Source organism: Xyrauchen texanus, chromosome 37 (assembly GCF_025860055.1).
Source record: "Xyrauchen texanus isolate HMW12.3.18 chromosome 37, RBS_HiC_50CHRs, whole genome shotgun sequence".
NCBI lineage: Eukaryota > Metazoa > Chordata > Actinopteri > Cypriniformes > Catostomidae > Xyrauchen > Xyrauchen texanus.
This window is the reverse complement of record NC_068312.1, coordinates 13,025,803-13,053,753: the sequence shown is the minus strand read 5'-3', so window position 1 is coordinate 13,053,753 and position 27,951 is coordinate 13,025,803. Positions and strand designations below refer to the sequence as shown.

The 27,951-nt window shown below is 37.4% G+C and overlaps 1 protein-coding gene across 2 annotated transcripts; it reads right to left on the bottom strand.

The window, feature by feature from the left end:
• Nucleotides 1–44: 44 nt before the first annotated feature.
• On the bottom strand, nt 45–24,068 carry rbm39b (RNA binding motif protein 39b). Of its 2 annotated transcripts, XM_052108479.1 has the most exons (17): nt 23,821–24,068; nt 23,452–23,508; nt 23,166–23,236; nt 17,798–17,850; nt 16,612–16,797; nt 10,992–11,054; nt 10,806–10,859; nt 10,179–10,296; nt 9,887–10,039; nt 6,280–6,420; nt 6,128–6,193; nt 5,723–5,927; nt 5,491–5,571; nt 4,044–4,164; nt 3,831–3,936; nt 2,059–2,137; nt 50–1,963 (listed from the first exon to the last, which is right to left on the bottom strand). In XM_052108479.1, the coding sequence occupies exons 6-17, from the start codon at nt 11,051–11,053 to the stop codon at nt 1,863–1,865; spliced, it is 1,287 nt and encodes a 428-aa protein (XP_051964439.1). In that variant the 5' UTR covers nt 11,054; nt 16,612–16,797; nt 17,798–17,850; nt 23,166–23,236; nt 23,452–23,508; nt 23,821–24,068; the 3' UTR covers nt 50–1,862. The 2 variants fall into 2 exon arrangements, with proteins under 2 accessions (XP_051964437.1, XP_051964439.1); XM_052108477.1 differs by lacking the exon at nt 23,166–23,236 and having other exon boundaries at nt 45–1,963.
• Nucleotides 24,069–27,951: the final 3,883 nt, after the last annotated feature.

The window sequence follows — 27,951 nt, the reverse complement described above, 5'->3', positions numbered from 1 at the left end:
TAATAATGAATCCTATGAATGATATGAAAATTTAATGCACAAACAGATATGCCCAAATATTATACAAGAAATAAACATTTAATTTTGTCATTCGGGAACACAAAATGATTGTGGTTTTCAGTAAATGTCAATATTAACAAAAAAATTAAAGACATTGTTTTTGTCACCACCAAAGCACATTTCAGCCAGTTAATAGTGGTTTTAGCACATTTCAATTTCTTGCTATGCACTAGACTAGATGGCATTACAGATTCACACTTCGCAGCTCCCTCTAGAGGTGTTCTCCAATCTTAATAAAACATTGCTAAAGATGTCAACCCTTTTGGCATCAACAAAAACAAAGCCAAACTCATTTTATACAGTGTTGTGAAAGTCCTTTAATTGTTAGTAGATTTTAGAAAAAAATCAATTTTCGATTATGAAAAGTTGTCATTTCAAGTGGATTTAGAAAATTTAACAGCTTAACTATCTGCATTAAAGAGAAAATTACTTTTTTGGTTGTCTTTTGTTGTTGCTTGAAATTAAAGAAACAGACTGGATATAAAGCAAGAGTTCACAACAGTGTCTGTCATGAAAGATTAAGTCAGATGAAACCTTTATGACTTATGATTTTTTCTTTTTTACAAGGCAATGATAAAATAAAAAAAAGCATAAATTTAAACAAACAAAAATCTTCAAAAGGAATACCTTTAAAACACTAGAATATCCTTCAAGACTGGTTTTAGGAGTCTGGATCCTGTCTAGAAAGGGTACTGCAAGTGTTTACTTAACTTGACAATAGGTCAATATAAACCAATCAGCCACAATATAAAAACCAAATGCCTAAAATGGTGTAAGTCCCCCTCGTTCTGCAAAAACAGCACCAAACCAGATCTCAGAATAGCAATAGTCTGAGATGATATTCTTTTTACCACAATTGTACAGAGTGGTTATCTGAGTTACCGTAGACTTTGTCAGTTCAAACCAGTCAGCTATTCTCTGTTGACCTCTCTCATCAGCAAGGCGTTTCCATCCACAGACCTGTCCCACATTGGATGTTACTTGTTTTTGGCACAATTCTGAGTAAATTCTAGAGACTGTGTGAGAAAATCCCAGGAGATCAGCAGTTACAGAAATACTCAAAACAGCATGTCTGGCACCAACAATCATGCCACGGTCCAAATCAATGAGAGCACATTGTTTCCCCATTCTGCCCCGTATCTGTGTGATTTTTTGCACTGCACTACTGCCACATGACTGGCTGATTAGACGATCACATGGATGTTTGTTGGTGCTAGACGGGCTGGTTTGAGTATTTCTGTAACTGCTGATCACCTGGGATTTTCATGCACAACAATCTCTAGAAGTTACTCTGAATGGTGCCCAAAAAGATTCAGTGAGCAGCAGTTCTGCAGATGGAAATACCTTGTTGATGAGAGGTCAACAGAGAATGGCCTACGATAACTCAGATTACCACTCTGTACAATTGTGGTGAGAAGAATATAATCTCGGTATGCTATTCTGAGATGCGGGTTGGCGCTGTTTTGGCAGCACGAGGGGGACCTATACAATATTAGGCAGGTGGTTTAACCTGTGTACATAAAGCTTTATGTGTGTACTGACCGAGAATTTTCTTTTATTATTACAAGCAAAATGCACAGAGGATGACTGACTGTAGATTAATACTCCTGCTAAAATACAATATCAAAATACAAAATAAAAGACCTAACTAAATTTAACCCTCATTATGTAACTTATAACAGGACTGTCCCAGATCCACAGCAGTTAATTAACACAGAAGGGGGTGTAGGGTAAATGTTTATGAACGCATTGCGTTACCACGGGTCATGGATAGACAGGGGTTACAGGTGATAGAGGCTAGATCACCGGCGCGTGGGCCTCAGGAGCTCCGTTGCTGTGACTGAGTCTGGAAACAGGTTATGGTAAGTGGGAAGGGGCACGTAGGCAGCGGTGATCATTTTACCTGTTAAAAGGGAAGGGATTAATATTAATGCCATAAACATTAAAGGCACTCAGAGTCAATTATGGTATATCGGAGAAAAAACAGGACAAATTTACCTGCAAACCACCGGCCATGGAGGCCGCTGACAACAGCCATTGCTCCTGGGATGGTCGGACATTTTACATAAACATTTCCCTGTCAAACGAGAGCAAATGTGGGTTAATGTTGTTGTTGTTAAGAAAAACAGCTGACTCTGATGATCGAAGCCCTAAAATGTAAGGATTAGGGGTGCTCCAATCGATCGGCCACCAAACGAAACTGGCGGATATTTGTCTTAAATCCGTGATCGGCCAATCGTGCCTAGATTTAGGGCCGCTCTTTTTTGCAGCACGCAGTGAATCACACATACACTGCTACTCTAATGAATGAGCGCTTGCTCAGCCCTTGAAGCATGTGTTGTTGGCAATTCTAAGCATTCACGCATTTAAACTTTCAGACAATGTATTTCACATGAATATGCCGTTTTGCGCCACGAAACCAAATCATGAAAATTTGACTCCAGACTGTGGTCTGGTGTTTTATAAAGTCAAAAAGCCATTCCAACAAGTCCATAATGACTGGATATCCATAAATAGTTGCAGCATCTCCGCTGCCTTTCAATTTCAATTTCTCTGACAAATCGGTCCCATAGTTGTTTCCATTTTCTCTTTACAGTGTCGTTATCAGAATCGATAACAGGAAGCTGTATTTTCTTGCCAAGCATTTTAATCACTGTTTTATTCGAAAGGAGGGGACAAATTATGTTTGTATAATCTAACTTGTTCGGACAGACTCTCCTCCAACTATCATGGAGGAGCAGCAATTTTTGACAAAACAGAAAATCCGCTCTAGTGCTGCAATGCCAGAGAATGCAGCGCGCACTTGCGTTGGGTTATGAATTGAGCGCTGACTCATTTCACAACGCAATGATGCATGGAATCAAGCTTGTGTAGTAAGGTGCGTCTGGTACATGTTGTAACTAACGTTAAATTCATTAGTTCATGTTAACTGCAGTAATGTTGTTAAATAATGTTAACCAATGGAACCTTTTTGTAAAGTGTTACCATAATATTACTGTGTGGGGCATAAACATAACTGCAGCATATAACTTGCAAAAGTGTGGCAAACAGCTACAAAATTTTTTTTTTTTTAAATTACTACAAATATTTTAATAAGACATTTCCAGAGTGCAGATCTTCCTTATCTTTTATGGACTTAATCATTTGGTCATAGCACCTAGATTAGCTGGAAGAATGCAGTGAGTAACTATTTATAATTTCAACAATTACTAAAAACTGTTTTAACTTAATGTTGTATTCGTTAACATTAGTTAATCCAATATCAAATAACATGAACTAACAATGAACAATTGTGTTTTTATCAATGAATAAAGATTACTAAAAAATTGTTAAAAACAATTTTTGTACATTGTTAATGATACCTAATGTATTAACTAATGGTAAGAAAAATGATTGTAAGGCATTACTGGTAACCCAGTAAATGTATAATGTGATAATGATTGACGTACAGTTTTTTTTAATTAGCATAAAGGCAGTACAACAAATACTACAATAAAACAAATATATGTAAATCTTAATTGTAAAGGGTTTAAACAATGTTTTCTATGCTTGTTCAATGAACCATAAACAATTAATGAACATGCACCTGTGGAACGGTCGTTAAGACCGTTAAGAAAAACACCAAAAGAATGATGCCCAGGGTCTCTGCTCATCTGGGTGAACGTGCATTAGTCCGTATTGTGACACGCCTTCTTTCTTTACATTTTAAGGCAAAATATTACCTGGACATGTTCTGACAGGTTTCCAATTGACTTAACTAAAGTGCTTACTTGAGGAGAGTTCTTGTCAATGTATATGTGAACGATGCCACCGTGTTTTTTGCACTCTTCAATGATGTCATCCTGTATCTCTGTGTCCCACCCTGGTTCGTCTTCCCTGCAAAGCAATAAACCAAGAAGTTTAAAACCATACATATCATGGGACGTTATGTAGACGTCCACCACACTGCAAGCGAAAGCTCTAGCAATGTCGGGGCAACTTACGACTGTGGATTGAACATGTTGGATAGCTGTAAACAGTGTGTGGCCAGCGGCTGGGTTGGAAGGTTCATGGCCTGGTTCATCCCTGGATTGGGGAGTAGGGGAGCTGTGGCTGTGGTCGTAGCTGCACAAACACACAAATAACTCAGTGTAATTGACACTTTCAGAGGTGAACATCATGGTAAAAATCTATGATGAGAAAATAATAGATTTCTGGAATGACTGTCACTAAACACGATTTCTCTGAAAGGCAGCTGAGAAACAAATAAATGGTGGGAACCAGTCAGCAAGCCAACAAGCTTTGTTCGGATTTGTTGAATCTTACAATTCAAATCTGGATTCAACAGACTCCTGAAGCAAGTTCCTGAGGTTTCAACACATTTAAAAGTAAATAAAATCAGCAAGATTTGAAAGACAAAATGCAAGATTTAATTTAGATTCAAAGCTCCATTATGGGATTCTGGAACTGAACGATTATCAAGATAGAAGTACAATGAAGTTGGTCAAGGTCTTAAGCCTAAAACAAAACACCATGTTGTCTTTTACATTATCTGTTGAGATAAACTTAAAGCAGGATTTTATAGAACTGTTTTCTCCGATTATGTTTTTATTAAAACAGGTACCATATGATAATGTTACTTACTGTGCTCAACACAAAAGTAATTTGTTAAAGGAGAGTTCATTCAGTATTTTCACTCAAAAGGCAAACTATTTGACTACCTCACTTGGACCTCAACAACAGTTTTTTTTTTTTTTTTTGCTTATAAAAGGGCACATTATATGAATGGTAAAATTGAATTAATTTGGACACACAGTCCTTTCAAATACCTCAGTGGTATTGATGATGAATGTGCAACATGCTATTGAAGGAATAGTTCACACAGAAATTACATTTCTGTCATCAATTACTCACCCTCAAGCAGTTACAACCCCATATGTTTTCAGTATTCCATTGAACACAGAATGTCCAAGTTGCTCTTTTCCATACTATGACAGAAGACAGTGAGCCAGTGGCCTTCAAACTCCAAAAAGGACAAAACAGCACAATAAAAGTAGTCCACAAAACTTTTGCAATGTTTTCCAAGTCTGTGTGAGGAACAGACCAAAATGTATGTCGTTATTCACTAAAAATCGCCACCTCCACCACAACTCGTTTCTCATTCTTGCTTCAATTCAAACTTGTCGAGCCACAATCTGCCACAAGGCATAAGTGCTCAAGGCATTTGGACAATTGTTAGGGTATATTTATGGTGCTTTTCTTTTGTCCTTTTTTTTGAGCTTGACAGCCTCTGGTCACTATCTACATTCACTGTAGAGCAGCTCCTTTTGTGTTTCACGGGAGCATAGTCTTAAAGTTTGAAAGAACATGAGGGAGCATAAATTATTCATTTTTGGGTGATCTATTCCTTTAAAATAATATTTTAAAGAATTAATAAGTTCAAGCCCTCACCATTTGCTAGATTTCCAAGCGCCAGAGAGCCACTCATCTGTAAAGCCTGCTTGGCGGCGGCAGGAATCTGCAATCCTGTACCTATGAAACATCCAAGCACAACTTTCATTTCAATGGCTTCACTACAATGCAATATGATATGAAAAAACATGCTATAATGCAAGTAGACAATTGGTTAGAATCAGTTATTAGTGCATAGGAGAGAGACTAATATGCGGGGTTAAATCTGTACCCTCTGCAAGTCTTGCCATCAGCTGAAGGCGTCCCGTCGTGCCCAAGTCAATACCAGTTCTCTCCAGCTCATCATTGTCCAAGAAGGAGCTGGCTGAAGACGCATCTGAACGCTCTGTAACATGACCGACCTTCATGGGCCGACCAGCAAGCTCAAAACCATTTAGCTGCTCCAGGGCTTTTTTAGCACACTCTGCATCTGCAAACTGCACAAATAAACCAAGAGAAGCCCATCATCAGGTAAATTCTATCATTATTTTATCATGTCATTCCAAACCCAATGGCTTTTTTTCTAGTGGGATACAAAAGAACAATTTTGAATGAGGTAATGTTTGCTCTTTACATGTAATAAAATTGCATGGGGATTGGAGCTTTTAAGCTGCAAAAAGGATGCAAAAGCACTCACTGATATGAAGCCATATCCTTTTGACCTGCCCGTTTCATTGTCCATCATTAGCTGGATGCCCTCAATCTAAGTAGAGAAACAGAACTCGCATTGAATGACAGACTCACTGCACATTAGTTTAGCTAAGACACCATTTCAAATGACAACCCCACCTTGCCAAATGGCTCAAAGATACCCCTGAGCATGTCCTCAGTTATGTTAAAGTGGAGGGAGCCCACATAGAGCCGCATCGGCCCTGCACCACCTTTCTGGAGGCTGGCTGCCAGTGCTGCTGCTGCCCTGTTCTTCTCAGCCTGAAACATGCATGGGGACAATTCAACAAATAATTCAAATAAATATCTGCGGATTAAGAAGCAGACAGGCCAGTTGTGATTATTGCATAATCGCCTGTTTGATCTAATTGTGATTTTTTTTGCAATAAGTGTGATTATTGTGCACTTTAAATTACAGATGCATATTGTCATCCAAATAAGTGAATTATAAGTAAACATGGAAAAGCTTTGAAAAGTGCATCATGTCTTTCTTTATGGTGCTGTATATTATGTGAGTGCTCAGAAACATGCATAAGCAGAAAGCATGTCAGTATAATAACATTTTTAACATTTAAAAAAATAAATAATAATAATAATAATAATAATAATAATATTTACTTGCACTTAAGACCCTTTTTCACCATCGGGCCAACCGGTTCTGATCACAGTAGGGAAAGGTTACAGTAGCATTCCCACTTAAGCACAGTTTGGCGCATGAAACAGCTTAAGTACATGCTGACTTACGATTATTTTTCACGCTTTGTTGTTTCTAGCTTGAAAAGTTCACTAATATTTGGCTGTTAGTTAATGATTTTACATCATATCAGCTTCCATGGCTATTTTCATGGCAAATATGGGGGAAATAAAGGAGAATATGTTAAATGTTAGAGTAATTAAAAACCTACATAAGGTTTTTTTAAATGTATTTTCGATAAGAATTCTAAAACTGACTCAGGGTTGACTGTTAAAAATCTCTTCTGTAATAAAATATGCTTTGAAGATAGTGGATTCTGATAAGCGGTGCATAATGGTGGATCTTCATCTGATATTAAAAACTTAAGTCTGGAATGTCCTATTCTGCAACAGGTGTAAATGATCTGATCCCAACGATTACGTCTTTTGCCCAATACATGGTTGATTTGCAGCATGAATTTATAGCGAACATGATTACATGTTTGTTATTAACTCATATCATTATAGTAATTGTATTGCTAAGAATGTTTGTATTTATGATGGTTTTGTGTTATACTTTCTTTTAATCATCTAATCTAACAAAAGAGTCAGTGGGCTTTCTGCCACCACTTCACATGCGCTGACATTTTTGTAAATTAGAGCACTGGTCTATAGAACTTATTCACAGTAGCACCATGTTTGATTTTTAATGGGAATGGAAACGAGGCTGTGAGGGATAGACTTACCATTTTCTTACCAATATTCCATCTGATTTTCCACAACTCATGTTGTCTGGAGATTTTTGTCTACGGAGTGTCCTTGAAAATATATATTGTTTTAATGTTTTTTACACAGAACGATCCAAAAACACTTTAAACTGCTGTACATCTCATCGAAGAGATAGTACATCTATCCCGCACAGCCTTGTTGTCTTTGTCGTTAAAAAAATCAAAGATACCGCTGCTATGAATAAGGTCTACCATGTGCTCAATAACATTTAGATATTTTTCTTGGTAAATACCTTCAACAAATACTTTAACAGGTAGATGATAAATGACGGATGCATGAGCGAGAGAGGATTTGACTTGAGCAGATTCTGCTGTTTTAAGAGTCTCCTCTATTCACGCCCCGAAATTTAAGAATTCTTGTAATTTAAGATATTTATGGATTTTTAAATTCCAAAAGAAGTCAATTTAAGACTTTAAGGACCCGCACATACCCCGATTTATAATTAAAATAGCTGTTACACCAGAAGCATATCTATTGTTTGGACCAAAAGATTAAAAAACATTTTTTTTTTTTAAAAGGTAGAATTAGGTGACAACTGTGTCTCTTGCAGACAAAAGGCAAGTGGATTTATAATTGCAGCTAATCGTTGCAATTCTACGAAGTTAGCTCTGAGCCCACAGCAGTTCAAATGGATAATAGTGTGATCCATAATTAAGTTGGGAGAATAGGGATATTACCCCTAGTTCTGACTTTTGGTGAGCAGATCCTACTGTGATGTCTTTGTATTCTCATCTTGTAATACTTTTGATTGAGAACATCCTGTTTTTTTTTTAATTCTTGTTAATTATTTGGTTGTCTGTTTGTAAGTTCTGGTTGGTTTGGCAATGGATTGATGTAGTTTCATTCAGATTTCCTGCACTCTTTGATCTAGGAGGTATACCTTTACTGTTACTGTCAGTTTGTGGTTTATCCATTTGCAGCCAGGTCAAATCTATCTGGCAATCCACAGAATTGCAGTCCATGTACAGGTCTAAAAGTTGTTTTTTTGGATGCATGTTTGGTAGCCATGTTAGCATATTATGCTTCATCTTTACTCCCCACCCACCTTGGAGTACAACAAGGGGATGCACAAAACCACCGAAATACGGCTGACTATGCACCAGGTATATAGGGATGGTATACTCAAGCACAATGAATGAGAGATGTTCCATCTATACTCAAATTACCTTTAGCCAATGCCTTCTGGGGATACTGTAAAGATAGCTGAGGTTAACTTATCACGAAGTACTACCAGGGCATATCTTGACCAGCCGATTGATTGGACCGGGCCTTTCCAATCTCCCGTCTAGATGAAGTAGGAGCCAATGCTCAGTGTTGAAAATAATTAAAGCCTCCACAAACCACATTCCTTAGTAGCCAGGATCTCTTCCGACACAGGTCGCAATTCTTGGCAAACAAGTCAACCTATTTTGTTGTATTTTTCGAGAAGCAGGGGGATGCTAGAACTTTATTCAGGGTCCTTGTGGAGAGGTAGACAGTGATGGTATATGATGATGGGCAAACACAAGTACAGCAGAGAGAAAAAATAAAAGTATATAAACAACTGTGGCCCTATTATGGGAGGCTCAAGTGACACTAGCACTACGGAGGGAAAGAGGGTGCTGCTGTTCATTTCATGAGCTACCATCACAAAGGAGGGTCCTGCACCATACCTGAAATATTTGGCTGAAGTTAATAATTTTATAAAAACAAAAAGTGCATGTTTAGTGTATCTTTATGATTTTATGATGATGGTTTAACTAGTATTGTAGCCAACATTTATTTTTCAACACTCCTTTTTTGTCTATTATACTATTTTCATATAAAAATTATATTATAATTTGTCAATTAATATCCTTTTTAGCTAGTCTGGAACCTTTTACCTTTGTGTCCGTTGGCATACACAACCCCTCAGCAAATGACGATAAACCTCGCTACTTTTTCTCTTTGCGACATGGGCCATGTCTTTCCTGTGTATTAGCAGAGTAATACCAAGGAAAAAGCAGTCCTAAAAACTGGAACATGCGAACATCCTCAGTGGCACACTCACTCATGCCTCTCATGCGGATCTGTTATGTAAATTCTACTGATTTCACGGCACCATGGTGGAAAAAGTGTAACCATGTCAACTGTACCGGCACGTTATGGTTTTGCGAAGCGAACTGTTGGGCCTGATGGTGGAAAAGACACTTGAAATTATTTGTATTATAATTACTTATCAGCCAAATGACTCAACAGCTCTAGCAGCACACAGTGGTGGATTTGAGATGTGTGGTGATGTTCTGACCTGTGAGGCCTGGACTATAATTGGCACTCCCAGAACCCGCTGTCCTGTCAGCCCAATGGCCAGCGGTACTGAGGTCGCTTCTACAAACTCAATATAGGCAATGCCCTTTGATCTCCGAGAGTTTCTGTCTGAGATCATCCTTACGTCACGAACCTTATAGATAAACATAAAAAGTATGCTGTGTTTTTCATTAAACGTTAGAAAAGGGTCACCAAAAATAATAAAACACAAAGACCAAAGAAATGGAAACAAATCACAATCAAGCACATTTTGATCAAGGGCATCATCATACTTTTCCTACTGCTGAGAAGAACTCTTCCAGATCTTTGGGTCTAATTCTGGCAGCCAGCTGCATGCAGAACACCGTGCGGGCGTCTCTCTCCTCTGGGGTCAGATTATCTATTGGCTGCCTGTTCAAAAAAACAACAGGTCATTAAACATGTCATTCTCTCTGCAAATACAAAATATGACCTCAAATCAATCTCTCGTGGACAGGATGATATTCCTAAAGCATAACAAGCTATTTGAATCATAAACGCATCATGGCCATATGAAAAAGTTGTTTAACACGTGAGCTCTTAGGCATGAACTCAGATCTTTTGACCAAAGCATGTTCCACTAAAACGACAATACAAAATAATTCATGTTTTGTATATCCCTATAAATAGCAACTTTTTTGGGGCTTAAAACAGGGTCTTTTGACCAATTTATTTCCATGATTTTGTTCAGTTGTTCATAATAACTGAAGAATATTTTTTATAAGTTTGTAGGATGTGCACTGACAAGAGCAATTTCCAGCCAATAAAATAAAATTAATAAAATAAAGAACATCCCTGTCATCAGCAATTACGTAATTACATAAAAGTTATTGTAGTGACGCTTATAACATATAAACGTGTAAATGTAATGAGAATCTCACCTGATGGGGCTCTTGTCTTTCTTAAAGGGACTCTTGCTCCGAGAGCGCCTGCGGCTGGAGTGAGAGCACAGTAGAGTCAGTTTGTGTTTGATAGGCAGCCACGTATGGTTCTTCATGATATACACACAGCACACACATTAAACAAGCAGCACAAGCCACAGACGAGGAAGATTAGATTATAGAAACCTGTGCTTGTTGAAATGTGGGCCAAACTTCCCTCCAGGACCACCGTTTAATTTTGGCACCATACTATAACAAACAAAACATGGGTTTAGTTTTAGCATTAAACCAACCAGATTTCAGCCATTATGGCCATGCAAGGGCTACTATGTTCTGATGCAGGTGGGAAAGTATTCAGTGAAAACCAAATGCAGTTTCAGCCATTGCAATAGATCTAGTTCAGTCATGATGTCAATGTGCAGGCCAACCCGGAAGGCTAATTCGCAAAGGTTTTTTTTTTGTTTGTTTTTTAAAAAAATAGTTTTACATTTATTTTTTGATAAAACAAACAAGCAAACACACATAAAATAATAACAATCGTATTTTTTTAGAACAGTGGTTTTCAATGAGTAAAATACGTGGTCTGTGGTTAACATTACTTTAAGACTAATGAGTAATCTTTCACGTTGTGTTTTATAACAAATTACACAGAGAAACGTGAAGTGCAAATTAAGCGGTTCAGACAACCATGGAGTAATTATATTGCAAATTACAAACAACTTGCCATTAAAAACAGACACATTTTTTTAATTCTTGCTTCAGGTTTGACTGTGTGTAATGTGAGTCTCTTTAAGTAATGTTAACCACAGATTTTATTGTACTCCTAAATTGAAAACAGCTATTATAAAACTAGGGGTGTAAATCTGACATTTCATCATGATACAATCTTGAATCGATTCTCTTGGCCAGTGATCTGATATTTGCCAATACTTCAAAGTCTGCCACGATACGATTCAATTCAGGGGCCTGCGATCAATAAACACACAATCAATAAAAAAAAATGTTGCCCTCAAATGCAACCAAAATATTATTTTATTATTTTATTCAGCTCTCTTTACACACATCCACAACAAAATAAAGTATTTCAGAAGTTGAAAAACAATTACCGGTATACAGATAAATAACATTAAAATAACATCACACACAATTGATCATCACTCGTATGATTTGTTTCCAACTACCTGTGCCATCCGTGGTTTTCTTGGCTACAACTTCCACAGAAATATTCTGTTACAGTTAACTGGGATAAATGTTAGTAAGTGTGTTGGTGTAGATGTGTCATATCTAATGCAGAGTAGGTGATTTCTCTTTCCCTCATTAGTGCTATTCACAATGTTGTCGTTGTCAAGATGTTTCACATGGTTGAACTTGTCAATGCTACTTAAAAATAGCAAATTCTCTTGTAAAATTCAAATGGGTCACATATATACAATAGCAATGGGAGCCCGAATTAATTGCGCATGTGAGCAGCTCTGCGTTTGTCACGAGAGCTCACATTTTAAAGACCCAGTTATACTTCCGCGTTCAGTCTCTCTTGAAATTATACCTCACGTGGATGAGCACGAATGGACGTGTTTGACACATGCACACTACAATTGCTTTGTTATAAGCTACCTGACATTAGAGGACAGCACCGAGTGGTGTCATTTCCAGGACATCTGCTCTTAAGGATAAAGAAAAACTGAGGATCCGCCATTAGAGGAAGCAAGAATGGGCGATACCACTTATATACTTTTCGATCCGATACCAATAATTTCAAGTCCAATATCGTCGATACCGATACCTATACCAATACTTATATTCAATTTATTTTTTTGCGATTACTTGGGATATAATGGGTAATTTTAAATAATATTTTTAGTCAAGTCATTATTTTTAGCCTAAACAGAAAATGACTAGTCTTTTGTTTTGTTTACCCTTACAAAAATTAACAATTTCACTGCAGTAACTATAGCTTAACCATGGTATTTAGTCACCAAACAATTAACCATGGTTACTACTACAATATTACTGTAGTAAAACAATGGGTTCAGCACAATAAATAAATAAAACATGGTTACTACAATATTACTTTAGTTAAACCATGGTTAACTATTTTTTAAATTACGTATTAACAACAATTGCACACAATTATAAGAAATGTCACCTTTAGATGTTATTTTAGTGTGAATTTCCTCAAGAAGCAGTGTAGTAGTGTCTGAAGATGTGTGCATACTGTGAATTTATATATTAAAAAAAAACACATGTACCCGATATATAAAATGTATTTACATTTATACACAGTTCATGTGAAATGTGTAAGTTTATTTTACATTAAAATTGGGACTGTTGTAATTATAGTCCCACATAAACTTACAATATGTACATCAGGGTATGTTTCTTGCTGGCTTGGTGTAGAGTACCCTGCTAAGAACATTGGTATGGTAACTTCATGTTAAATATGTATTTAAATTAATAGGTGTCATTAATGTTCCTTTCATTAGGCTACTATGAAAATTGTTAATACTTTATTATTATTCTAAATAATAAACTAATTCATACTATGCAATATACTGTTAAGGATTGTAGCTAATATGTACACGATAACACGTTATATTGTACTACCATACATAGGCTGCATAAAGATTTATGGTTATTTGTTTTAATTTGTGTACTTTTATGTGCTTTTCTCTGTAGAGTGAAATTGTTTACCTACTTAGAAATATAAATGTAACTTATTTAATATCACGAGAAATGCACCACCAACAACAGTAAAAGGCAAAAAAAAAGCATCATAAATTATCAGGGGTGCAATAACATGCAGTATTTTCACAATGTTTAATTGCACAAGTTAAATTTAAATATATACATATAACACAGCAGGGAAATAAATATGCAGTGCAAATTATAGTTTCTCCAGGGATGCTTGTGTATCAGACGCTGGAAATATCCCACCACTTAGTGAAACGGAAAATAAGATTGGTTAGTAAATATCCAATCGTGTCTGAAATGAACGTACTGATTGGTGGATCATATTAGTCTGACTGTCTGTCAACGGAGCTGCGGCATCGCGTTATTAGATTGAAAAAGTTCTGGATCAAAAGCCTATACTCGTTGTTCTGGCGGCCACACTTATCACTTATTTCTGGTGGGCATAAGCAAAATCCTAAAACAGATAGGGGGGCATACAACGTTTATATGCCCTAGACTACACACCAGAAGCTGTTTCTCTGATTTTCTATCATTACCTATACAAGGCACTGATCCCTCATTTGAACGAGTCTTGTGAAGGAACAAGTGCTTGTCTGTTTGTGTCTTTAAGAATTTATGAATGTTAAAATGAGTGGAAGAAACAGTTCCCATCCTGCACAAGTATTAGCTATTATAGCCTTATCCATTTTATTTCACTTTGAAGCTTATGATTATTGTTCGTGGTAACCAAATAATAATATCCCTAGTTAAAAATACATTATTTAAAATCAATATTTTCGTGTGAGGATCGATATTTTTGATACCACATCAGTATCAGACGCATCAATACTTTTAGGATCGATTTTAGGATCGATCTGCCCATCACTAGTTCTTCGACTACTGATTGACAGGACAGCCCAACTGTGCGTATTAACACCTAGTGGACTCTTATATCTCAACAGATAAACTTTAGCAGAAAAATATGGCTGAACGCGGACATGGTGCGCAAAAGCCCGAAGACACTCCTGATGACGAAAAGGAATGGAAAGAGAAAGTTAATGTGGTTTCAAGGTTTGCTACACAAAGTTCCTGAAACCATGTATCAGGTATCCCCAAAAAGTATTTAAAAACCTAAAGCTCTATTGTGGTTGTTCTGGATAAGAGCATATGCTAAAATGAAATGCAAATGTATATTCTCTATCGAGTAGTTATAATATTTTCAAAACATGCATTTAGTATGAATTATTAACTCCATGGCAAGTGCATTGCAACACTAAAGAAAAACAAAATGCAAGTACCGGAATTTCCGGACTATAAGCCGCAACTTTTTTCCCATGCTTTGAACCTCGCGGCTTAAACAATGACGCGGCTAATATATGGATTTTTCCCGCTTTCAAATTTTATTAAAAAAAAAAAAAAACACTGTGACGTGCTTAGTTTTTTGACGGCGTGAAGCTTTCATTAGACCAATGAAATTGCCGAACGGGTTAAGGTCAAACAACTTTTTTTGTTTACTGATTAGATTAAATCGAGCACGCTCAAAACTTCCCATCATTCTCATTACGGTAGTCATTTTGTCACCCTCATCATGGCAAAGACATGGAGAAACGCATATGATGCTGCTTTCAAGTTGAAGGCGATTGATCTGGCTGTTGGAAAAGGAAATAGAGCTGCTGCACGGGAGCTTGGTCTTAATGAGTCGATGATAAGACGTTGGAAACAGCAGCATGAGGAATTGACTCAGTGCAAAAAGACAACTAAATCTGAGGCAATTCTGAGGCTATTCAACTCCGACACCGAAGGAGATGACTTCAGTGGTTTCAGTGCACAGGACGAGGAAGATAGTGACCAATGACTTTCTTGGTAGGCTACTGTTTACTGCTAATTTTTTATTTTTTGTTACAAGCCGTGTGTGGCAGCGGGGGCGTGGTCAAGCGCCCGTCCGGGAGAGAAAAGCTGTAAGGGCGCTTACACCTGCGCTAAATTATGTCTAACACCGGTGTCTAATTTCAAGTGCCCTGCTTCACGTGTCCTTGGGAAAACTGTCACACGGGCACCAGTGTGACAGTTTTCATCAGGGCACTTGACGTTCCAGGTAAGGCTTTTAATGGCCACAGCAATGTTTACAATCAATTTGATAAAGTTTCTCAATTCTTCTATGCGCCAACACTAGACTGACGTGTGTCACTCTCTCAGCTCTGTGGCTGCTGCCTTTTTATGCCGCTCTCCCCATGCTTACTGAAATTAGACACAGGTGTTAGACATAATTTAGCTCGGTGTAAGCGCCTTACCGCTTTTCTCCTCGGACGGGCGCTTGACCACGCCCGCTGCCACACCGTGTTTCGTTAAAGCCTATTTATTTTTGTTACAAGTCGTGTTTCGTTAAAGCCTGTGTAAAGTTAATTTGTTTCAATGTACCGGTAGGCACCTGCGGCTTATAGACAGGTGCGGCTTATTTATGTCCAAAATAATATATTTTTTTAATTCAGTGGGTGCGGCTTATATTCAGGTGCGCTCAATAGTCCGGAAATTACGGTACTTCTGCATTTCTAACAGATGCATACTTTGCAAGACCACCCCTTTAGTTGCAACAAACTGCGTCTGTGAAGTGCTGTCCAGATACAAAACAGGTTGTAATGCATAAGATTTGTCCATGGTTCATTTAAACTATTTTACTCTGATGATGAGGAGTGGCTATTTACAGCCATAAATTACACAACCACTTATTCTGTCCTAATCTAGCAGTAATCCATTTTAAGCACTTAAACTCTATAAATGACTCTGAGCTGAATGTACAAAAAATAAGCAAAATTACAACAGAACTGACTGCCCTGCTAATCAAATACAGTGTAATTTATTTATCCAGCAGCATAATTATCCTGCCGAAAAGACCAGATATTTTTCAAAAAGCTAAATTTCCATGCTTGTCCACGCTGGTTTATACTGGTCTGGAGCTGGTCTTGCAAAATTCACATGGTAATGCTGCTCAACCATGATGGTTGACAAAGATAAACTTGGTGAAACCAGCATCCAAAACATAATCTTTAACTGTACTACAGCACTGTGAATTTTATAAAGCTTCACTTAAGACTGCTGTTCATTTTACACTGACATCAAAGGGTTAAGGTTAACTTACAACGGACTTTTGCGACCTCGGTATCGCCCACCACGATCCCGGCTGCGGGATCGAGAACGCTTGCGCTCTTTGCTGCGGGAACGTCTCCGATCACGACTACGACTTCTCCGTTGCTCTCGACTCTTCTTGCGGTCTCTGCTTCTACTCCTCCGGCGGTCTGGACTGCGACTTTTGCTATGTCTTTTCCTAAAGTGGAAAACATAACCATTGGAATCATTATCACTTTACAGAAAAGTTTCAAAATAATTTATCTTCGATTTTGAAGATTTTCTGATTCATATGGAATAATTATTGAAGACTTTCAGATTACACACAGTCATACCTTAAATGTGCACTCAGTTTTACTCCTAAAGAAATTATTTGTAATTTTGAAACATGTAGGCCTATAAAATCATGATTTCTCACGAGATGAGGACTCTAGTCAAATCAGTAACATTATAAAAGCTGTTTTGGCATGACACGAGCAAAAAGTTACTGAGTGCACCTTTAAGTGTGAATTTTAACTATTGTGTGCATTAAAAAAAAAAAAAAAAAAAGTGGGTGATTCTCATAAAATGTATCAAGAAAATGTCCTGGCCTTATCCAACAGCAAATTCAAAAGAAACAAATACAAAAATATATTTTTGCCTATAGAAAATAAAGCCTATTTTTGGGGGCATTAAGACTTTTTACATGGTAACATTTTCATTTCAGTTATGCACATTTTACCCCCCCAATTCTCATTACTGCAGCAATGCGAAAAAATTATGTTTATTCTGATATTCTCAATCATCTCAAAACCATTATGCAACAGCAACTTTTCTTAATACTGTAAAAACATGACTGTTACTGTAATGAGAATTCCCATTCAATTCCATGGGAATGGTCAAATTAAAACATTTGGACACTTTTAGGTAATGAAAATTGATGGAAAATTTTGTGTCATGAAAATAATATTCTAATGCAAAACTTCTTAATGGTCCTAAATGTACGCTTCATTTTCTTTATGCAAAATATAATTTTATATTTTTTAATCGCCGAATTGCATGTCATTCGCAAGAGTGCAAACTCGTATTTGTGCAAATAAGTACAAATGTAATCAAGCATACAACTGGTTTCAAAATGCTTGTGGTATGAATGTGTGTAATTTGTTGTAAACAACATCTCTTGAAGTAATGTTAAGACAACCCAGAGGTTTTTTGCTTACTTCTTGCTGCGGCCGTCATCGTGACCATTGGCGCAAGAGGATTTGCTTTCACCCTGAGAAGAAGAAAAAGGAAATTTTAAGGATGGAGATTGCAGGGAGAGGGGAAGGGGGACAAGAGAGAATTCAGAATACAGTCATTTAATAATAATTGAGAGAAGCACACCAAAATCGATTTTTCTGAAAGTCATTATTGAGGATTGCTCATATTGTTGCCTCCTTTGTTAGAAATTGCTTGTGCTTCTCCTCACTTTAAGTCACTTTGGATTAAAGGCTGTGGTAAATATATAAATGTAAATGTAATCAAACTGTCAGTTCTATCATCTGTTAGTAAGTTTCTGTCATTTCCCTCTTAAACTTTTGAGAACACATTTCTCGTTCAGTTCTTTCCAGCTATTGTTCTCCATCACTGTGTCTACACTGGAAGCGACATCAGAATTTTCATTAACCACCGAACAATTAGCTTTAACTCCAGTCTAGACTTATCCAGTATAATAGGTAAAGTTCTTGTTTCCAACATCATTTTTAACAAATACATTGTAATAAATATGTTACAACAACATATACTTTACATATGGTTAGAAACAAAAGAGTATTTAAACTGGTGGGGCACAGACCACATTACAAGCTGGCTTTGCAATAACGAAAATGTTATTTAAATATACAACAACAAAATTCATAGCAAAAAATCCATGATATTTGTAAACAAAATACATTTCAGCTGGATGGTGAAAATAAAATGGCTGGAGTAGCTGTGCAACGTGTCAATAAGGCAGTATAGGGCGATTCCACTGTAGGTAGTATCAGATTGTAATGGGAGTGATTTACTCTGCTGTTAAAAACTATTTGGCCCCCATCCTGATTTCTTATGTTTTTGTGTATATCTCATACTAAATTGTTAAAAAAAAATTCTAACAAAATCTCACATAAAACAAATTTGAGTAAACACACATTACATTATTGTTATTTACTGAAGCAAAAAAGTGATCTAATATGAACTGGACCTGTGTGAAAGTATTTAAGTATTTACTTAGTTTCTAAATCCCCAAATCTATGAAACAGCATTCATAATTGGGTTCAGCTGGACTACACATACCCAGGCCTGAATACTGTCAGCCCTGTTCAATATAATCAACACCTAAATAAAACTTTTTCAGCAGCATGAATTTTGCTAAAAGGTCTCACCCATTATCACACTATACCAAGGTTGAAAGAAATTCCAGAAATGAGGAAAAAAACTTATTGAAATGAATCAGTCTGGGAAGGGTTACAAAGCTATTTCAAAGGAATTTTGCCAAAACACACTTTGATGATCCTTAAACCTATCGGGAGAATGATCTGTGGACTGATGAGTCGAAAGTGGAACTGTTTAAAAGGCAGGGGTCCTGTTACATCTGACATAAATAAAACACAGAATTCAACAAAAAAATCATACCAATGGTCAAGCACGGTAGTGTTGGAATGCTTTAATGCTTCAGCGCCAGGGTGACTTGCAATAATTTGGGGAAACATGAATTCTGCACTCTACCAGAAAATCCTAAAGGAGACTGTCCAGTCATCAGTCCATGAGTTGAAGCTCAAGCGCTACTGGATTATCCAGCAAGACAATAATCCAAAGCATAGGAGCAAGCCCATCTCTGAATGGCTCAAAAGAAGAAAAATGAAAGTTTTGGAGAGGCCTAGTCAAAGTCCTGACTTGAACTCGATTGAGATGCTGTGGCAGTACCTTAAACGGGCAGTTCATGCCCGAAAACCCTCCAATGTGGCTGAACTAAAGCAGCTCTGCAAAGAAGAGTGGGCCAAAATTCCACCACAGGTTTGTGAAAGACTGATCTCCAGTTATCGTAAGCATTTGGTTGCAGATTTTGCTGCCAAATGTGGCACAACCAGCTATTAAGTTTAAGGGGGCAGTTCGTTTTTCACATGGGTGATATAGGTGTTGGTTCAATAAAAAAAAAATATGTATTTGGAAACTGTATTTTGTGTTTACTCCAATTACCCTTGTTTCGTGTTATATCTCGTTCGAAGATCTAAAGCAATTTAGTATGAAAATCAGGAAGGGGCAAATACTTTTTAACAGCACTGTAGCATCTGTTATTTGCACGATGTGTCACATAAAAAACAAACCATCCTCAAACATAATTCAAACCCAATACAAAATAAAACTGTCCATCAAATGTCTAGACAAGCTAACAGGGAGGCCATGTATTTTCAGGGCACCCTCTGGGTTGTATTCTAGTACCCTGCTATTTTAAGTCTAAATCTTGCTGTAGTCATGCTATAGATCTGCTACAGGGAATTCCAGTGTTGAGGCTGTCAGTCCGAGAGATCTTCTCCAGTTAGCGTGGATGGTCTCACAGCACGTCCTGAAGCAGACAGGGATTTACACGGCTTAGTCATATCGCAATCCCCATAGACAGCGCATTAAAGAAAGCCAAAAAAGATACAACTTCAACCTCATCAAAAGATTTTAGTTTTGTCTTTATTTGCGTAATTCTAGATCCACTGAGTAAATTTTAACTCTACAGGCATGTATTTTTCTTTAAGTAAAAAAAGGCACATAAAATGTGCCTATTCTTATGGATATTTTTTATTTAGTGTAGGGCTGCACAATTCATCTAATAAATAATCGAAATTACAATTACAGCTGCCACCATTAACTTCTCAAAAGTGTTCATTCTAGCAGTCCATAGGCACTTTTCCACTGCACCTTACGGTTTGAATCGCCTCGACCCTACTCGCTTTACTTTTCTGAGCTTGCATTTCCACTGCAGTTTAGTGCCGCATCAACGTGGGTGGGATTATAGGCTGCCGTGACATCATCTTAAACATGATGACCAAAACTATAACAGAACCGCTAGCTGTTAGTTCATTGTGCTGCATAAATCAGTTGTTTCATGGTGATTTTTTTTACACAAGTGTAACAGTTAAAATGGCCTGGTTGTTTTAACGCAAGCTTTCAGTAGCTGGTCAACTAAATAAAGTGAAGCTTTCAACCAGAGTATAGAGTTAACGTAATAAAACATACCATCCTCCATCGTGGCTGCGTCCGGGGGACTCTCCCTCCCATTGCTCGCCGGTTTAGATTGAGTCCAATACAACTTTTCCTTGATGGTTCTGCAGTCACTTAATTTTTTTTTTTTAACTTTTCCCTACACTGTTGGTAGGTCCGGTGTTAGCTGTGTGCGGCCAACAGCTGAGACACTTCCTCAAGAGACTTTTCGTTTCGCTCATCGCTAACAAGTGGATCGTCTGCACCTCGTTTATTGACCTGGCTTGGTTTTGCGCAGAGCCATTCCTTTTTTCACAATTCGAATGTCACGTGAACAAATGATACTGCCATTGCGGTTACTAACTTTAAAACTAGCAGGTTGATGCCGCGTGTCGGAAACCCAGTGATGGTAGCAGTGACGATTCTCTCTAACCAATCAGTGATCTGCAGGATTTGTCACATTTCTCGCTTGGAACCTCGACCGAGGTGGTACTAAAAAAAAATGTATCAGCTACCATCCACAGTGGAAAACCCTAAAAAGCGAGCAGAGTTGAGAGTGCAGTGGAAAAGCCCCACATGTAGGGCTACTCAAGTTGCGTCAGAATTAAGTTTTCTATTTTAGCTAAAAGTAACTCAGACAAAGTTCTCAGCTTGTTTTGGATATGTAGCCTACATACAAAATATGGCAGTTGATCCACCCATAATAAGTCATTTAATGTAAATTGCATCAATCGAAATTAATCACAATAGCAAGGGAAATAATTACCAATTATGATTGTCATAATCATGCAGCCCTAATTTAAGATGATTTTTTTTTTAAACGGTAAGCAATTGTATGGTAAAGAGATTACTAACTGTGTAATAAGGGCATGCACAAACCAAATGCCAACGTAACCGATGTTGGAGACCTTTAAAACAGACTATGTAGAGAGACAGTATTCTTACTTGGACATGTAAATTATATGTATAGGGCAATTCTGCTCTACCTAAAGTAAAAGTCAAGCACATGGCTGTGGATCAGGGCCATGGCTTAAATTCACAGGGTCTAAGACAAATGATGGCCCTGCTCAGGGATTTCTCAGTTTTAAACAAGAGCCCAAGGACTGAGTACTGATGCTGACTAACACCCATATGTCGCGAGTTCGAATCCAGGGCATGCTGAGTGACTCCAGCCAGGTCTCCTAAGCAACCAAATTGGCCCGGTTGCTAGGGAGGAGTCACATGGGGCAACCTTCTCGTTGTCACTAGAATGTAGTTCTCACTCTTGGTGGAGCGTGTGGTGAGTTGTGCGTGGATGCCGTGGTGAATAGCGTGAAGCCTCCACATGCGCTATACCTCCACGGTAACATGCTCAACAAGCCATGTGATAAGATTCGTGGCTTGGCAGTCTCAGATGTGGAGGCAACTGAAATTCGAGAGTCACTATACCACCACGAGGACTTAATGATCATTGGGATCTGGGCATTCCAAATTGTGGTGAAAATATTATTATTTATTTTTTTTAAAGAGCCCAAGGACTGTACTCGACGACTGTTCATTAATCTATTGCATTATTCAGTGTATTAATGCTAATGCCCCAAGCATATTTCGGTCAGATGCGAAAGCTAGGCATATGTGTACAGGATGGAAATGTTATCATCAACGGAGTGCTTCAGCACTCTCGTAGCTCGATTTTTCTAACCGCACGTACTCTGAACACAAAATGTGCCAGGAATTGTTTGTACTAACTGTGCAAGGTGGCAACACTCACAATCGAGCCTTGGCTGTCACTAAGAAGCACTAGATGGCATGGATGCGCGCTCACTTGTGGTAAAGAACAAACAGTTTGCGAAACATGCGGAAAAGCATGCCTGATTTTGAATTCATAACATGTATTCACCAAAACATAGAATATACCAGTAAAATGTAAGTTATGCGCTGGAGAGACACAACTCTTAAGCGCAAACAGCACAAGCACTTTGTCAACGCACCTGATGCAGTAACCGGTTTATATTAAACCATATGCTTATCATGATCTTCTTTGAAGTGTTAATAAAACGCTCATGCTTCAGCTTGTCTCTGGCATTTTTCAAACGAGTTTCATCATGTACACATTTTTGTCTGGGCTGTAAAGTGACGCCATTGATGGAGCTTCTCTGTGCTCGCCGCAAATATCAAACTAATCGATAATGAAATTCGTAATAGCAGCCCTAATTGTGACATGGCAAAATACAATATCGGAATACTGTCTCTGCTCCAAGTCACGTAATGCTTCATCCACTGGCACACATTCACCTTGCTGAAACCAAACAGGTGATTGGATGGTCTAGGGTGGCGGTCTTTTTGTGTTTTACCTAAGGGATCACAATATATCAAAACATTGCGCAATTACTACCTTACGTTTTTTCACAGTTCACACTGGAATCAAAGATGTATTCAGGGGAGTAGAGGTGAGATATCATTAGGCAAGTCTATAAAGAGAGATAGACGGGCATTTATTTGTAATTCACGATATCACACTACAAAAACTCACTCTTGTACACAACATACACAATCATTCACTCTAGTCAGGCACAGACAACAAAAGCAGTTTTTCTGAACAGCATATCAACATAAACTTTACGTCTGAAAAAGTATAAATGCCAAAAAATAAATGAGATCCGGCAACTTTCAGACGTTAACCCACCTTCTTATAAGGAGCTTCAAGCATGGCCTCAACATCAAAGTCATCCGCCATCCTGACCTGCGAAGGAAAAACATTACGCGGGTTACAATCAGCAAACCAGAGTTATTTAACTTGTTCACGGTTTCTGGTTACCTAAATTAAATTACATCGAAAGAAAAACAAGAAAAACACATGTTACGGCCGAGCTTTGGGGTGCTGCAGGTGTTTAAATAACACGCCCGAGTGCCCACGAGACACTGTAGTGTGTGCATTACATAAGCAGCTGGTTTAGATACTACCGTCAGATTCTTACAGAAAGCCTCATTACAATTTATAATTCAGTGGAAAATAAAATCTGAATAAGAAGAGAAACAAAGCGAAACCCGTCACCTGTTTTTTTTATTTACAGTCCCGTTTTCGACGCGACCTCTGCGACGCGCGCGTGAAGTTTGACTGTCACCACGGCTGCCAAACAAATGGTCAAATCCGCGTATAGCCCTTTGCGTGAAAGTCTACCAGCAACGGCCAACAATCATTCAAACACAAAAGGAAAAAAATAACGATATATCTATCGGTGGACGTTTAAGAATTTGATCAGTTTGGCTTTCCTCTAAACTTCCTGCTTTGCCCAAAATGGACGCCGATAGTGGGCGGGGCTTCCTTCATGACAAAAACACGTGGTGCGTGCCAATCAACCGTTAGTGCCCTCCGAAGTGCACTTCACACGGTATTCTGCCATTTTAATGGAGATTCAATTCAAAAGGGAGTGTTAATGTGCAGTTGGAAGGGCACTTTAAACGGCATAGAGAATAAGTGTACATCGATACATCGCTTCACAGGAAGTGGAGAGGGAAATTTACACACCAGTCATACCAATGTTTTTTTTGTTTTTTAAGGATAAAACAATCTCCAGAACAATATGTACGAGGGACAAATCATTTGCATAAAGGGGAAAAATAAAAATAATAAAAGAGAAAAACCTCATCCCAATATTGCATCTCCATTCATAATAGTTTTCACAATCCCATTCAACATCTGGGATGTTTTAAAGGCTTTTTGATTTTCCTCAGAGAATCAGCAAAAACTTTTATCTCAGAGCGAAATAAAATAACGTTAGGTTTAGATGCTATCACTCTGGATTTGTGGATATTATATTTTCCCAACAAGCAAAGGATTTTTACATCATTGTTTTAGAGAATAACCAGTGTTACAGAATATAAACAGGGCCAGCTCTTCTTTGACGTCAGTTAGATTATTAAAGGAAGTAAAAAGAAGTCATAAGAATCTCAGTCCAGAGTGAATTTGAAAGGAACATCTAAAAATAGATGAAGCACCGATTCAATTTCAGAATCACAAAAAAACACATTCCGGTTGAATTTCCATAAATTTAGATAAGAATAGATTGCAAGGGTAAAAATTGAGAAGGATTTTACTATGAATCTCTCTAAACCTTGTTTGGTATTACAAAAAGTTTATGTACAGTCCAGACATTATGAAAATATATTGAAGGATAACTCTGTCGCCATCGAACCATTACTTTTGGGGCATTGAAGCAGCAGACTGCTGACGTAGTTTGTGTAAAATAAACGCTCAAATCAAATAAACGAAAGGAGTTTGAGACGCTGTCGTTAATTTGTTTTTAAAATTTACCTCAGGCGTGCTTTCTATGCGGTTGTGCTCGAGTGCAAAGCACACGACCGTTACATCATTTAACAGTTAAGACACGTATTATTAATAACCACATAACATTTATTTTTTAAATGAATCAGCAACAGTCATTTTACGGGTTACAAGTCTAGATAAATGTCAATAAAATATAACAATAATGTTGTATAGGTATACACGTAAATGTATTTCAGAAATGTAATATTTATATATATATATAGATGGATGTAAGGTAATTTATTGTACATTTATATGTATTTGCTCGAGTATTTTGTGTGTCATCTTACTTCTGAAACCCGTATTCCGCGCGACTCAAGCGTCGTCTGTGTTTGATGACGTCGCAGGGTATTCTATGAACAGATTTTGTCAAGTGACGTGGCCTTCAACAGATATCCCGTGCTCAGTGAGTAGGGAGCAGTGAACACTGCTTACGGACCCTGCAGATTGGAACGCACCTACGGATTTCCAACAGTGTGCGGTTAGATGAAGCAGAGATTGTTTAGCAGAGACGGGCCACTGCTATTAAAATGAATGGGAGAAAATTGATTATGAGATAAAACGATATAATTATAATATTAATAGTCATACTTTTAATATAAAATATCAGAACTATAAGGTAAAGTAAGAATTATGAGATTAAAAATGTAAAATATGACAAACAAAGTCATAATAATTTAAAAATAAATTAAATATCCAAATTATGTGGCCAAAATTATGAGATGGTAAGTGATAATTGTGATATTAAAAGTCAATTATGAGATAATATTAAAATAAAGGGAAAAAAGTAAAACATTATGAAATATAAAGTCATAAATATATTATATAAAAGTCATAAGTATGAGATAAAATCTAAATTATGAGATAGTAAGTGATAATTATGAGATTAAAAATTTAAATTATAAGATAGTGATAATTATGAGATTCAAAGTCAATTATGATATGCTGTTAAAAGCCATATGAGATAAAAAGTAATATTTATGAGATTCTAACTCAAATTAATTTTGAGATATAAACGAAGACATAATTATGAGCATAAAAACTCATATTGATATGATGTTTTCTCATTGCATATAAAACATTGTGGCTTAATAAATTGTGCATATATTGCAAAGCATTTCAAACTAATCTTCTGAAATACTTGCTTTACCAGCTCGAATTGCATGAAACTGTACTAAGCACACAAGGATTTTAAGCAAGAAAAACTTTTGTTTATATTCAACAACCTCTAGACAATCTCATGGTTATAGGTCAATGCACTATAAATCTTGGTTGAACGGGATTGAAACCGATCATTATGATATATTATGATATATCATTATTATAACTTAGTATCTTATGACTTACCTTTTTCGGAGTGATTTGCACAAGGTGCAATTCTTGCCTCTGCCTTTTTTCATGGGTCATCACATGCAGCTGAAACTTTTGCTGTTGGTAATTTATTTCCTGAGGAAGCACCAATCTATCTTTTTGGCAGCATCTTGATCAATACAGTATAGTGATGTCCAGTTCGTGAACAAATTGTTCCTTTGAACCGATTCTTTTCAGTGAATGAGTTGAACCAGTTCACCAAATTGGACTTAATGGTTTGAAACAGTTCACATCTCGAGTCAACACTGATGCACAAGTAACTCAATCATAACACATTCTCGGAAATGCCTGACAATCCGATTTAAAATGAGCTAATAACAGGGAATAATATGATCCTAGAACTGGTATTATCTGCTTTTCCAAACTATTCTTTGCAATTTACCGCAGTCCACTGTTCACTGAACTGAGAATCACATTTTACGGAGGTGTCCGACATGCTGAGAACTGATGAGCTGCTGATACTGAGAATGCATGGGCATGTGATAAAGGGGCACGAAAAGTTTGTTACGGCTGTATTTTGCTAAACAGCAAAAAGTATAACATATAAAATACACTGGAAATATGTTTATGACTTAATTCGACCATCTCATCAATGAATGATGAGCTGGTCAATTCAGTTCTCATCTTAACAGTACTGAACCGAGAACAGTCTCTTTCGGAAATACTGAGAACTTACACTAATAAGCACCAACATTAAAAACATCTGCTTTATATTGTGTAGGTTCCCTAGTGCCGCCAAAACAGCACCAACCCACATCTCAGAATAGTATTCTGAGATGCTCTTCTGCTCACTACAAATGTACAGATTGGTTATCTGAGTTACTGTAGACTTTCTCAGTTCGAACCAGTCAGGCCATTCTTTGTTGACCTCTCTCATCAAAATGGCATTTCCATCCACAGAACTGTCACTCACTGGATGTTTTTTTGTTTTTGGCACCATTCAGAGTAACTTCTAGAGGCTGTTGTGTGTGAAAATCCCAGGAGATCATCAGTTACAGAAATACTCAAACCAGCCCATCTGACACCATGCAACAATCATCCATACATTTATCTAATCAGCCAATCTTGTGGCAGCAGTGCATAAAATCATGCAGATACGGGTCATGAGCTTCAGTTAATGTTCACATCAACCATCAGAATGGGGAAAAATTTTGATCTCAGTGATTTGAATCGTGGCATGATTGTTGGTGCCAGATGAGCTAGTTTGAGTATTTCTGTAACTGCTGATCTCCTGGGATTTTCACACAACAGTCTCAAGAATTTACTCTTAATAGTGACAAAAACAAAAAAACATCCAGTGAGCGGCAGTTCTGTGGATGGAAATACCCTGTTGATGAGAGAGGTCAACAGAGAATGTTCAGAGTTGTTTGAACTCACAAAGTCTACGGTAACTCAGATAACTGCTCTGTAGAATTGTGGTGTGAATAGCATCACAGAATGGAAATGTGTGCCGAGGGCTTCGTTGATGTTAAATAAATGTTTCTAATG